The 13,281-nt window shown below is 45.4% G+C and overlaps 1 protein-coding gene across 5 annotated transcripts in view; it reads left to right on the top strand.

Annotated features, from left to right (window-relative positions):
• E2F4 (E2F transcription factor 4) overlaps window positions 1–13,281 on the top strand; it is a 167,589-nt gene that overhangs the window by 132,996 nt on the left and 21,312 nt on the right. For 4 of the 5 annotated variants that reach the window (XM_033941019.1, XM_033941016.1, XM_033941015.1 and 1 more), the window contains one exon: window positions 11,722–11,769. The exons of the other annotated variant lie outside the window; for it this stretch is intronic. In XM_033941019.1, coding sequence (XP_033796910.1) covers window positions 11,722–11,769 — 48 coding nt within the window. The remainder of the gene's footprint in view (window positions 1–11,721; window positions 11,770–13,281) is intronic. 5 annotated transcript variants of the gene reach the window in all.

Genomic DNA, 13,281 nt, shown 5'->3' with positions numbered 1-13,281 from the left:
CCTCTGTAGCCTTCCTCAGATCGACACCGATTGAGATTTGTAAGGCTGCTACTTGGTCCTCGGTTCATACCTTCACTTCTCATTATTGTCTGGATACTTTCTCCAGACGGGATGGACAGTTTGGCCAAATAGTATTACAAAATTTATTCTCCTAAGTTGCCAACTCGCCCACCATCCCATTGTGGTTAGCTTGGAGGTCACCCACTAGTGAGAATACCTGCCTGCTTGTCCTGGGATAAAGCAATGTTACTTACCATAACAGTTGTTATCCAGGGACAGCAGGCAGCTATTCTCACATCCCACCCACCTCCCCTGGGTTGGCTTCTCTGCTAGCTATCTGAACTGAGGAGACACGCCCAGTGCATCGGGCTGGAAGGCACTCGCGCATGCAAATATGCTTGTGAGACGTCCGCATCGGGGCTCCGTCGGATGACGTCACCCACTAGTGAGAATAACTGTCTGCTGTCCCTGGATAACAATTGTTATGGTAAGTAACATTGCTTTTTTTAGGTTGTGGGCCAGGTATTGTAGCATCGATAGTTTGAATTGTAATGGTGCCGCTTTCATAATTTCTGGGAGGCATGAGTCCAGAACGCAATAAGTTTTAGAGTATTTGTTGTATAGTTTGGTGTAATCACTCCATTCTAGGTCTTGAAAGGAGCTCCAGATCATGTCTGCTGGTATGTCATTTCCTTGAGTGTTAGCTATGTGATGATCATTAGGGTTGTTTGTTGAGCAGTGATTTCTAAGGTTTTTAATTTTTGAATCGAAGTGCAGTGCTAAGTCATTCGCAGAGGGTAACTTAGTGTCGTGTGTGGGTATAGTGTATCGAGTGGTGTCGAATAAATTCGTGACCAGGTTGAATAGCTCTTTTGTATTGACTCCTTGCGAATCATTGCAAGATGAGTTGATTTTAGTGGAGTAGAATGCTTTATGTTTGTCTTTTATCATTTATTTGTAGATTTTTATATTAGCTCTCCATTTGTTACGGTCTACTGATTCTCCTGTTTTTATCCAGATTCTTTCCAATCGTCTGGCTAGTTGTTTCGTTTATAGAAGTTCGGTGTCGAACCATTTGTTATATTTGTTAGCATTGCTTTTGCTATTACGTTTGGGGGCAATTTTATCTAGAATGGATGTGCTGGTTATCATCCAGTGATCCCAGAAATCGATTCCTTCTATCTCCGTTTGCAGTTCGTAGTGTGACCAATATTCTTCTGGATTAATATAGCCTCTTGTGTGGTGTTCTCTTTTTATCATTGGACGTGTTTTAGTTTTACTATAAGACCAGATTAACTTGAAATAATAAGTAAAATGGTCAGACCAGATATCGTGGCACCAGGAGCCTTTCGGTAGAGAGAAGACAGGGTCTGGGATTTCTTTTATGGACATGGTTACCACATCTAAATGATGACCTTTTTCATGTGTTTGTGTGGGTAAAGGGAGGTTGTAGTTGAGTAGGGATAGAAAGTGTTTAAACTCTTTCGCGTTTGTGTTGTCCTCTTCATCTAAGTGTATGTTTATATCTCCTGCAATGATATTGTAGGAAGGACCAATTACATTATGTAGGACAAATTCACAGAAGTCTTCTTTGGCTTTTGGCCAGCTTTTTGGTGGGACATAGAATAATATGCAGGATAGGGATTCTTCTAACTGACGGTTGCTGATTTTGCAGGCTAAAATTTCTAGTTGGTCGGTCACTTTGGAATCTAGTAATTTGAACTCAAAACCTTCTTTAAGAATAATTGCTAATCCCCTTCCTTTTTTTCCCAGGCGGTTTAGCGTAAGGATTTTGAAATTGTCTGGTAGGAGGTCAATTACTATTGGATCATCTTCCGATAGTAGCCATGTTTCGGTTAGAAAAAGACAGGCTATTTGCTTGCTAATGATCCAATCATGAATTAGGAAAGCTTTATTCCTGACAGATGTAGTATTGAGATATGCACAGGGAATAGATGCGGATGTGGTAGGTTACTGTGTACTGTGTCCAATATTGGTCACTGTACCTTAAGAAGGACATGGCGTTACTTGAGAGGGTTCAGAGGAGAGCGACGCATCTGATAAAGGGGATGGAAAACCTTTCATACGCTGAGAGATTGGAGAAACTAGGTCTCTTTTCCCTGGAGAAGAGGAGACTTAGAGGGGATATGATAGAGACTTACAAGATCATGAAGGGCATAGAGGGAGTAGAGAGGGACAGATTCTTCAAACTTTCGAATAATAAAAGAGGGCATTCAGAAAAGTTGAAAGGGGACAGATTCAAAACGAATGCTAGGAAATTCTTCTTTACCCAACGTGTGGTGGACACCTGGAATGCGCTTCCAGAGAGCGTAATAGGGCAGAGTACGGTACTGTGGTTCAAGAAAGGATTGGACAATTTCCTGCTGGAAAAGGGGATAGAGGGGTATAGATAGAGGATTACTGCACAGGTCCTGGACCTATTGGGCCACCGCGTGAGCAGACTGCTGGGCACGATGGACCTCAGGTCTGACCTAGCAGAGGCATTGCTTATGTTCTTATGAGTATTCAGCGGAGGTAGCCAAGGAAGAGAAGCAGAGTTCTTTCAATGCTGGCATGTTAGTGCCGAGATCAATATCGGCATATTTTGTTTTGCTAAGAGCTGTACAACTGTTAATGCCGGTTGTACACAGGTAGTTGGTTGCTTTCTCACCTTATTTGCTGCCTTGTTAGGATAGTTGTTTATTAACTCTTGTTTACTATTGCAGAGCAGATTCAAATTATCTGGATTGGGGAGTTCCCTGAGGGCCCCCCATCTTGTTTACATTTCCTGTCCTAGGGGTTCTCATTTGCTTTGGTATGGCCTGAGAAGAGGAGGGCACAACCCAGAAAGACAAGGGGGTGGAGAGAAGAAAATGACATGAGTTGGGGTGCTTAACCTATCTGTAAGGAATCGTATAGTGTTCTACAGGAAAGAGGATTATCAAGGTAAAAATCTAATCCTTCCTATTGTGTTAGAGAGAGATGGAAAATTGGAGGGCATAGCTGGATTTACACTCATGTTATCTGGACACAGGTTGAGTTGCCCTGCTGCAGCCAAACCGAAGCTAAAGATGAGCTCACACCATTCTGGCATTGTTAAAATAGGAGTTTCACTGTCCTGTTGTGATGCTGAAAAGATCAGCAGCTGCAGCTCAGTATCATCCCTAAATGTTAGTGGTGGGAGAGGAGCAACTTGTCAGTCCATGGCCCTGAAACAGGGAGAGGTGCATGGGAGTTGGTTGGAAGAAGAAATAGGCCATGCTGGCTTGAAAGAATTAGAAAAGGGTAAATGGGTATAAGGGACTTTTGATGCCTTAGATATCCTTCTTTCAACCTGTCTAAAATATAGAAAATCACTTATGCTATATTTTGAGAAGAATTAGGGGTGGGGAGTATAGACTTTTTGTTCCCAGGAGTCCAAACAGCCTTAATTCATGCCAGATGGGAGAGAGTAATTTTGTGTGCCTACTCTATTTCCATTATGAGGTGGATGTTGGCAGGTTTTCTGCCAGCAGCTGCAGCTTTCAGCTGTGCCCTAGCACACTCACTCCATGAGCTTTAGGTATCTTGTGCTGTTTAAAGTTGCCAGAATGGCCAGGTTTATTGAATAGTTTTGCTGTTTCTCATTTTGACAAAGCTTAGCTTTCCAGAGCATCATTGCTTTCTGCCTGTAGTGACAGAAACTGAAAACATGTACTACTTTCCGGGAGAGTGTTTAGGATTTGGCATGGGACAGCTATTTTGTGGCTGCTGCTTTATTTTTGACCTACTTGGTGATATGGGCCAGAACCAGGCTAAGATTCAGAAATCTTTTGAGCTTTGTAAACATGTGGATTTTGCCTTTGATTACTAACAAGCTTCATATTTTGTCCACCCCCTCTGCTCCTTTTAGTCTCATCCCAATCCTGCAAATTCATGATTTACAGTATAGTAAATTACTATAGCAATATGTAATAATTCCTGTATTTTCTAAATGAACTATGACAAAACTAGTAAAGGTCTTGCATATAACTGTGCTCCATTCATATACTTCATGCAACTGCAATAATGATACTTTATCTACAAGAGGCAGCAGTATTAAAAAATGAAAATTAGCTAGAAATACCCTGTGCTTTCAAGCAGTAGACATTTCAAATGTCGTAGATATTTACATAATTATTATATGAATTTGTGGTCATTAGGTGAATAAGGGGCTCTTGGCCTGCCCAGCCTGCTCACTTGCTCTTGTGGACTGCACCAGTACAGTTTCTGTTGGATATCTAGTTACCACCTCCTGTATCTGTCCTGAGGGTGTTTGAATTTAGTTACCATTTTACTTTCTACCAGCTTTCCTCATGGGTGTTTTCAGACCTAATCAATTTTAAGATTTCAGCAGAGGAGAAGGATAAAGTTGACATGTTAGGAAAAAGAAATGTACTGATGGGGAACAGAGATGGGGACTGTAAGTGAAAGGTCTTTTACATTCAGTCCTGACTCTATTTTATAATCTATGTTTTGTGGTGCATCTTGTAAAATAGTATGAGAGTTCCTTGTCTCCTGACCTAGATATGTGAATCTCTATCTTCACAGGCTTGTTACTAAAAGCAATTTTCTAGGGATGATCACAAAATTATGTCTAAAATAAATGTATTGAATATTTTACCAGACAACGCATCTTTCCTTAGCGCAGCAGCAGATGAATCCAGAGACTAGTGGGATAGCTCACATCGACCAGCAGGTGGAGATAGAGAAACTGATTAACAGGTGGTCTTATAGACTGGCATTCCTCCTGTCCATCCAGTATGCTCTATCTCCCAGCAGGGGTAGTCACTCTGCATCTAGCTTCTGGATTCTGGCTGTGCCGGGTGAATTTCTATAAATTTTCATTTCTTCTGTTGAGAATTTTTCTCTTCAGAGAGAAAGGGGTGTCTGGCTGAGCGGTGCCAGCTTTGGGAGCTACACCTGGGCCCTCCCAGGTCCCATCTCCACCCTCCCCTCCAGTGGCTTGAGGGGTTTCCTTTGGGCTCTGCCTTTTTTTCTTCTTTCCAGTTAAACGCCCCCCCCAAAAAAAAACAGAGCCTCAACTGTGCTGTGCTGTGCCTTTGGTCAGCTTACAGTTTGCAACTGCCAGCCTTAACTTGTGATGTTGTGCTAGGTGGAAGGTTTGGATGAGTAGAGATTACTGGTTTGATGTGTTCGGTTGGCTGATTACTGGTGTTTGTTTTGGGGCAGCATCGTTTGTTTGGCGGGCTTTCTCCATTGTAATCCAAGCAAAAAATATATATATATATGGCGGCTGAGTCGGTTAAACGGTGTTCACGCTGTGGGAAGCGCAGAACATCGTCGGGGCTGTGCTGCTGCGCCGGCCGAAGATGCACTGCTCCCGGCCAGTGAATTTGAATTTTCCCGCGCTGGGGAGGCACGCTCAAGCTCCTCTTCTCTCGTGGTCGAGTCGGCCACGCTTCAGGGCACGTCTGCATCTGAAGGGAGTTCGGCGGCTGTTGGAGCAGTGGGAGCGATGGGGGAAGGCGCGGTTTCACTCCCCTGCGCGGTACAGGCCGGGCCGGCAGGATTTGGGCAGGGCTCATTTTCGCCTGAATTTATAATGTTGATGCACCGTGCCTTCCTCTTACAGGGCTCTCAGGCTGCGTTTTTAAATGTTCCTTTGATGCCTACTCCGGCTACTATTTCTACTACTTCTGCTCCTGTTCCTACTGCCAATGTTTCCCCTCCGGTGCAGTCTCAGGCAGCGAAGCGTTGCAGACTTGCGCCCGCGGAGGAGGGAGACCCTGCCTCGGTCTCCCCCTTGTCTCTGTCTCTTCCAGAGTCGTTGGAGGAAGGTGAGGTGGCGGAATGGGATGCGGAGAAGCCGATAGGTAGGGACGTGGATGATCCTTCCGCGCTCCGTCTTTTTCACAGGGAAGAACTTTCCTCTTTAATTTCTAAGGCTTTGCAGGGGTTGCACATCTCGCAAGAGGATCCGCAGGTTTCTGGGTCCGCGAACCCCCTTATGGCGAGGACACAAAGCCGCCTGGGTCCTTTCTGGTTCATGAAGCCATGCAGGAGCTTATTGCGACGCAATGGGACACGCCTGAGGCCAGTCTGCGGGTGTCGAAAGCCTTGCAGCAGTTGTACCCTATTGCTCCGAATGAACTGGAGAAATTTAAGCTGCCTAGGGTTGATGCATTGGTGGCCGCTGTCACGAAAAAGACTACCTTGCCTGTTGAAGGGGGCGTTGCGCTGAAGGATGTCTAGGATAGGAAGATTGAATCTTCGCTTAAAATGTCCTTTGAGGTGGCAGCGGTCACCTTGCAAGCTGCGGTTTGCAGTTCTTATGCTGCTCAGGCATGTCTGCAGTGGTCTCAGGCGTTGGCGGATAACATGATGGAGTCCGGGAGTTCGGTTCCCGCAGAAGTGGCAGATCTGGAGTCTGGTCTGGCGTATTTGGCGGATGCCTTGTATGATATTATTCGTGCTTCTGCAAAACAGATGTCTCTGTCTGTGGTTTCTCGCAGATCTTTGTGGCTCCGTCATTGGGCGGCGGATGCGGATGCGCAATCCATAATGACGGGGTCTCGGCTCCCTCCGCCATTCTCTTGGGGGGGGCGGCTGTCTGCCTTTCTCGCGGAGTGGGCCAAGATAACGTCAGATCAGTGGGTTTTGGACATTATTCGCAACGGTTACAAGTTAGAGTTTTCCTCTCCCGTCGCCGATTCTTTCTTGGTGTCCCCGTGCAATGGGGCGGCCAAACGGGACTCAGTGCGTCTCACTCTTCAAGTGCTTCTGGATCTGGGGGCTGTGGTGCCGGTTCCCCCGGAGGAGATGGATCTCGGCAGGTATTCCATTTACTTCATTGTGCCCAAGAAGGGGGGGTCAAGCGGGTCAACAAATTTCTCAGGGTCCGGCATTTCCGTATGGAGACGGTTCGTTCAATAATTGCAGCGGTTCAGCCAAGGGAGTTCCTCACGTCCTTAGATCTCAAGGAGGCTTACCTCCATATACCCATATGGCCTCTGCATCAGAGATTTCTTCGGTTTGCGATCCTAGACCAACATTATCAGTTTCGGGCGATGCCCTTTGGTCTAGCCACGGCTCCACGCACCTTTTCGAAGGTGATGGTAGTGGTAGCCGCGTTTCTGCGCCGAGAGGGGATTCGAGTTCACCCTTACTTGGACGACTGGTTGATCCGCGCCTCTTCCAGGCAGGAGAGTTTGTCGATTATCCAGAAAGTGATATCTCTCCTTCAGTCTTTGGGGTGGGTCATAAACTTTCCCAAGAGCTCCCTGACCCCGTCCCAGTCGTTGGAACATCTGGGCATCCGGTTCGACATTTGTCGGGGGAAAGTGTTTCTGCCCCGGGACCGGGGAGAGAAGTTGCAGTCTCAGGTTCATCTTCTTCTCCAGTCGCCCAGACCACGGGTTTGGGATTATGTGCAGGTTCTGGGCTCGATGGTGGCGGCTCTGGAGGTGGTCCCTTGGGCTCGGTTCCACATGAGGCCATTGCAGAAGTCTCTTCTTTCCCGGTGGTCCCCGGTGTCTCAGGACTACGATCGGCGTCTCCGGTGGAGTTCTCAAGCTGCCCTCAGCATGCAGTGGTGGCTCAGCGAGGTCAATCTGTTCAGGGGAATGCCGCTTGCGACGCCGGGTTGGGTCGTGGTTACGACGGATGCCAGTTTTCTGGGCTGGGGAGCACAGTGCCTTCAGTCCTCGGCGCAGGGAGTTTGGTCTCAGGAGGAAGCGCAGTGGTCGATCAATATGATGGAGTTGAGAGCCATCAGGCTTGCGCTTGAGACGTTTCAGTCCCTAGTTCAGAACCGACCGACACGGGTCTTTTCGGACAGTGTCACGGTGGTGGCATATATCAACCGGCAGGGGGGGACCCGAAGTCCTCAGTTAGCCGGCGAGGCGATGGTCCTATTTCGCTGGGCGGAAGTTCATGTTCCTCTTCTCTCAGCGGCGCACATTGCGGGTCACGAAAATGTTCAGGCAGACTTTCTCAGCAGAAATCTTCTAGATCCATGCGAATGGGAGTTGTCCGCTTGGGCGTTCGACCTGCTGGTCCAACGGTGGGGTTTTCCGAAGATGGATCTCATGGCCTCTTCTCGCAATGCGAAGCTTCCTCGGTTCTTCAGCAGATGGAAGGAACGGGACTCGGAGGGGGTAGACGCGTTGGCTCTTCCGTGGCCTCCAGGTCGTCTTCTTTATGTGTTCCCTCCTTGGCCGATGACAGGTCGGGTGTTGCACCGCATTTCTCTCTTTCCAGACAGAGTAATCCTGGTGGCTCCGAATTGGCCGCTTCGTCCATGGTACGCCGACCTGATACGGCTGTCGACGGGCGATCAGTTGCAATTTCCAGTGACTCCGGACTTACTGACTCAGGGTCCGATATCCGTGGAAAATCCGTCTCACTTTGGTCTTATGGCCTGGCTCTTGAGCGGTCGCGGCTGAGGCGTAGGGGCTATTCAGAAAAGGTGATTTCCACTCTTCTTCAGGCCAGAAAGATTTCTACCTTTGCCTCCTATGCTAGAATCTGGAGGGTGTTCGAGTCTTGGTGTCATGCTCAGGGTCTTTCGCCCTTCCGGGCGTCCCTGTCAGCTATTCTTTCCTTTCTGCAGGAAGGCGTCACCAAAGGGTTGGCCTATAATTCCCTGAAAGTTCATTGCTTGTTACAGAGGCTGGGTGTCTAGTTCAGCGCTTGCGTCTCAACCTGATGTTGCGAGGTTCCTGAAAGGGGTTCACCATATTCGGCCTCCTCTTAAGAAAACCTGTCCAGAGTGGAGTCTTAAGCTTGTCTTTGGGGGGTTGCAGGTGGCTCCCTTCGAGCCTTTGTCCAGTGCTACTCTGAAGGATGTCACGTTGAAGACGGTATTTTTGGTGGCCATGGCGTCGGCCAGAAGAGTGTCGGAGTTGCAGGCTCTGTCTTGCCGGGATCCTTTTTTGCGCATTTCGGATGCTGGTGTGTCTGTTCGAACGGTGCCATCCTTTCTGCCGAAGGTGGTTTCTTCCTTTCATGTGAACCAGTGTTTGTTCCTACCGGCTTTTCAGCGGGAGGATTGGGGGGAGCGCTTCTCTTCCTTGTGTGTCCTTGATGTACGAAGAGTTGTTACTTTCGTCGGTCAGATCACCTCTTTGTGTTGTTCGCCGGCCGGAACAAAGGTATGGCTGCGTCTAAGGCTTCCATTGCTCGTTGGGTCAAAGAGACGATTGCTTCAGCGTACTTGATGACAGAGAAGCGGTTGCCAGAACAGCTTCGTGCTCATTCAACTCGCGGGATGGCTGCGTCTTGGGCGGAGTCCGGGGGTCTTGCCTTGGAGGAGATTTGTCGTGCAGCTACTTGTTCTTCTGGGAATACCTTTTCGAAGCATTACCGGTTGGATGTGGCAGCCCATGCAAAGGCTAGTTTTGGCGCTTCGGTTATTGCGGAGGCGGCGTTGGCTTCCCACCCTGTTTGAGTTTTGCTTTGCTACATCCCACTAGTCTCTGGATTCATCTGCTGCTGCGCTAAGGAAGGAAAAATTATGTTCTTACCTGTTAATTTTCTTTCCTTTAGAAGCAGCAGATGAATCCAGAGCCCCACCATTTCTGCGGATGGTCTGTCGGTTTTCTGTGTTGCGCGATTCAGTTGTGTTATTGTTGGTAGTTGTATTCTGTATTTTCCTCTTTGTTCTTCATTGCTGGAAAGAAGTTTTTTTGTTGACTGCTCATTTTTTCCTATTCCTGGATGCTTGGGCAAGGAGCGTTACTGGATGGACAGGAGAAATGCCAGTCTATAAGACCACCTATTAATCAGTTTCTCTATCTCCACCTGCTGGTCGATGTGAGCTATCCCACTAATCTCTGGATTCATCTGCTGCTTCTAAAGGAAAGAAAATTAACAGGTAAGAACATAATTTTCCTTCACATCTTTCTATCCTAATGATAGGGCTGTGCTTAAGAGTTAGGGAGGGGTAGAATAAGAGCAATATAGGCTAGTAGTCCAATCTTAGTACTAGGTCTATTGGACTACTGCAACATACTCTATCTGCCTTGCCCTGCAACAATGATAAAACAACTACAGACAATCCAAAACACTGCACTCAGATTAATCTACTCACTGAGAAAATTTGACCACGTCACCGCGGCCTACCTGGACTCACACTGGTTGCCAATGCAAGCACGAATTCAATTCAAACTATACTGTCTATTATTCAAAACAATAAATGGCACAGCCCCCAATTACCTAAACAACCGCCTGTACCAAAATGCCACCACTAGGCAAAGAAGAACTAAGACCCCTTTTACCTACCCCCCACTCAAAGGCACCCAGTGCAAGAAGATATTTGACAGTCTGCTGGCGACGCATGCAGCGAAACTGGACCACACTATCTCCAACCTGCTGATAACAACAAACGACTACAAATATTTTCGCAAAGAAATCAAAACCCACCTTTTCAAAAAATTTATACAGATGGCTTAACCCCAACCGGACCCCTCTCAACGCAACTCCCCCCTTCACCAGTTCCCTTCTCTTTAGCCTCAAGCATGTCAACTGCTTCCCTAACGGTATATATACTGGATCTGCACTATTTCCTATTTGTACAGCATCTTGTCGCTCTTGAAATATATAGCTCCATTATTTTTGCAACTTCTCCTGAAAATGACCAGAATTCTCTCTGTAATTATCCTGGAAATGTCCAGTTGTCTCTTTTGTAATCCGCCCAGAACTCCAAGGTTACATAGAAACATAGAAATTGACGGCAGAAAAGGGCTATAGCCCATCGAGTCTGCCCATACCAATGACCTACTCCCTGACTTTTACTTCCCTATTGATCCCATGTGAATATCCCATTTTCTCTTAAAATCTGACACGCTGTTGGCCTCAATCACCTGCTGAGGCAGCTCGTTCCAATGATCGACCACCCTTTCGGTGAAGAAGTACTTTCTAGCATCACCCTGAAATTTCCCTCCCCTGATTTTCAGCGAGTGTCCTCTGGTTATCGAGGGCCCTGTAAGACTGAAGATATCATCTTTCATCTCTATACGCCCCGTGATATACTTAAAGGTCTCAATCATGTCCCCCCTCTCTCTTCGCTCCTCCAGCGAGTACATCCGCAGTTTTTTTAGTCTTTCTTCATATGTGAGATCCCTGAGCCCCAAGACCATCCTGGTAGCCATTCGCTGAACCGATTCAATTCTCAACACATCTTTCCGGTAGTGTGGTCTCCAGAATTGAACACAATACTCGAGATGAGGTCTCACCATGGATCTGTACAGTGGCATTATGACTTCAGGTTTTCTGCTGACAAAACCCCTACGGATGCAGCCCATCATTTGTCTTGCTTTGGACGAAGCCTTCTCCACCTGATTTGCAGCCTTCATATCATTGCTAATGATCACTCCTAAATCACGTTCTATCGTGGTACTGGACAAGGTTTCACCATTTAGTGTGTAAGTTCTGTGTGGGTTTTTTTTGCCTAGGTGCATTACTTTACATTTTTTGGCATTGAAGCTTAGTTGCCAAGTTGATGACCACTGTTCCAACTGTCGTAGGTCCTGCGTCATAAAGTCAGGTACACTGCTTTTGCCTACTATGTTGCATAGTTTGGCGTCGTCGGCAAACAGTGATACTTTTCCTCTAAGTCCTTGGGTCAAATCTCCTATGAATAAATTGAGGCGGAATAGAAATCAGTAATGTAATGTAATATATTTCCACTGTGTAGGCATGTGACAAATGATGGAACCTAATATCTTTCTTTCATTCCAGTACTGGAATTTCCCAAAGACCTATCAGAAATGTTTGACCCCACTAAAGGTATGTCATTTCTTTCTCTTTTCTCAAACCCTGTCTTACTCTATTAATCTTTTGATTTTTTTCCCTCTCCTGCTCTTTTCATGCAAATCTCCCTTCTTTATTCCCATGTAGTTTAAAGCTGGTTTTAGAACAGGGTATGGCAAAGACTAATTCTTTTGAGCAATCTCCTATAACTTCTGCTTCTTTAGTTCAGTGATTTGGTACCAGATTTCCAAAGTAGTGAAATAGATTGTAGTGTTCTCCCCAGAAATGTTTTCCAGCTGGGTGGCATGAAAAAGTAGCCAGGTGGGGCGGGATGGGGAAATTTGATAGTGGAGAAAATTAAATGTGCACTAGTTAATTATTATTAATTATTTTCCGATGCTCAATATGACTTTTTTTTAAGGTTTGACACTTGTGCCAGAATATTTATTTATTTTTTTTAAATCTTTATTCATTTTCAAATATTACAGCAAGTGTATAATGTTCAAACAGAAAAAACTTTAACTAATCACTTGACAATCTTACTTAAATTCCTTCAAATATATAAATATAAAAGAATCCCTACCCACCCACCCATATTAATAGTAACCAATTATCAATAATTATCTTTCACATTCCCACCCCCCTATATTTTATCTAATACTAAAGTGTTTAAGATGTCTGATCATTAGAATAATTAATCAATGGCCCCCAAATCTTTTTGAACTTATGATAATTTCCTTGTTGCATGGCAATCACCCTCTCCATTTTATAAATATCACATACTGAATTCCACCAAAAAGTGTAATCTTTCCAGTTTCCAGTAATCTGCTGAATGGCAACCCCTGTCAATATTAATAGAAGTTTATTATTATTTGCAGAAATTGGGCTTTTAAATCTCATATATGTACCAAATAATATAGTATTGTATGAAAGGGCAACATGATTTTCTAACAATGAATTAATTTGGGACCAAATTAACTTCCAAAAGGCATTTATATAGGGACAGAAAAATATTAAATGATCTAATGTCCCTGCTTCTAAACCACAATGCCAGCATCTATTGGATCTAGAGCTATCCAACTTCTGTAAACGAACTGGGGTCCAAAAAGCTGTATGCAACAAAATAAAACAAGTCTGTCTCATAGATGCTGCCCTTGTGGTTTTTATTCTCCCAAGACCAAAAACGTGGCCATTGAGAGACAGAAATTTGATGCCCAAGCTCAATGCTCCAAATATCTCTAAGGACAGTTTTTTATTCAAATACCCATACAACAATTTATACCACTGTGCGGCTTGGTGACCCAAGAAATCCACCTGAAAGCATAGGAATTCCAAACTATACTGAGAATTAAGAACTTTCCATTCAGGGAACCCCTCCTGAATAGCCTGCTTCAATTGCAACCACTTAAAACTTTGTGACTTATTTAAACCATATTTATGTTGCAATTGTGAAAAACTAAGCATTGATCCATTTATAATAACATCATTTAAAGTCCGTATACCTGCAATAATCCAATGCTTCCAGATGATTTTAAACCCGCCAATTTT

This window comes from Geotrypetes seraphini, chromosome 4 (genome assembly GCF_902459505.1).
Source record: "Geotrypetes seraphini chromosome 4, aGeoSer1.1, whole genome shotgun sequence".
NCBI classification, from domain to species: Eukaryota; Metazoa; Chordata; class Amphibia; order Gymnophiona; family Dermophiidae; genus Geotrypetes; species Geotrypetes seraphini.
The sequence above is the reverse complement of the archived record's forward strand: the minus strand, read 5'-3'. Positions and strand labels throughout refer to the sequence as shown.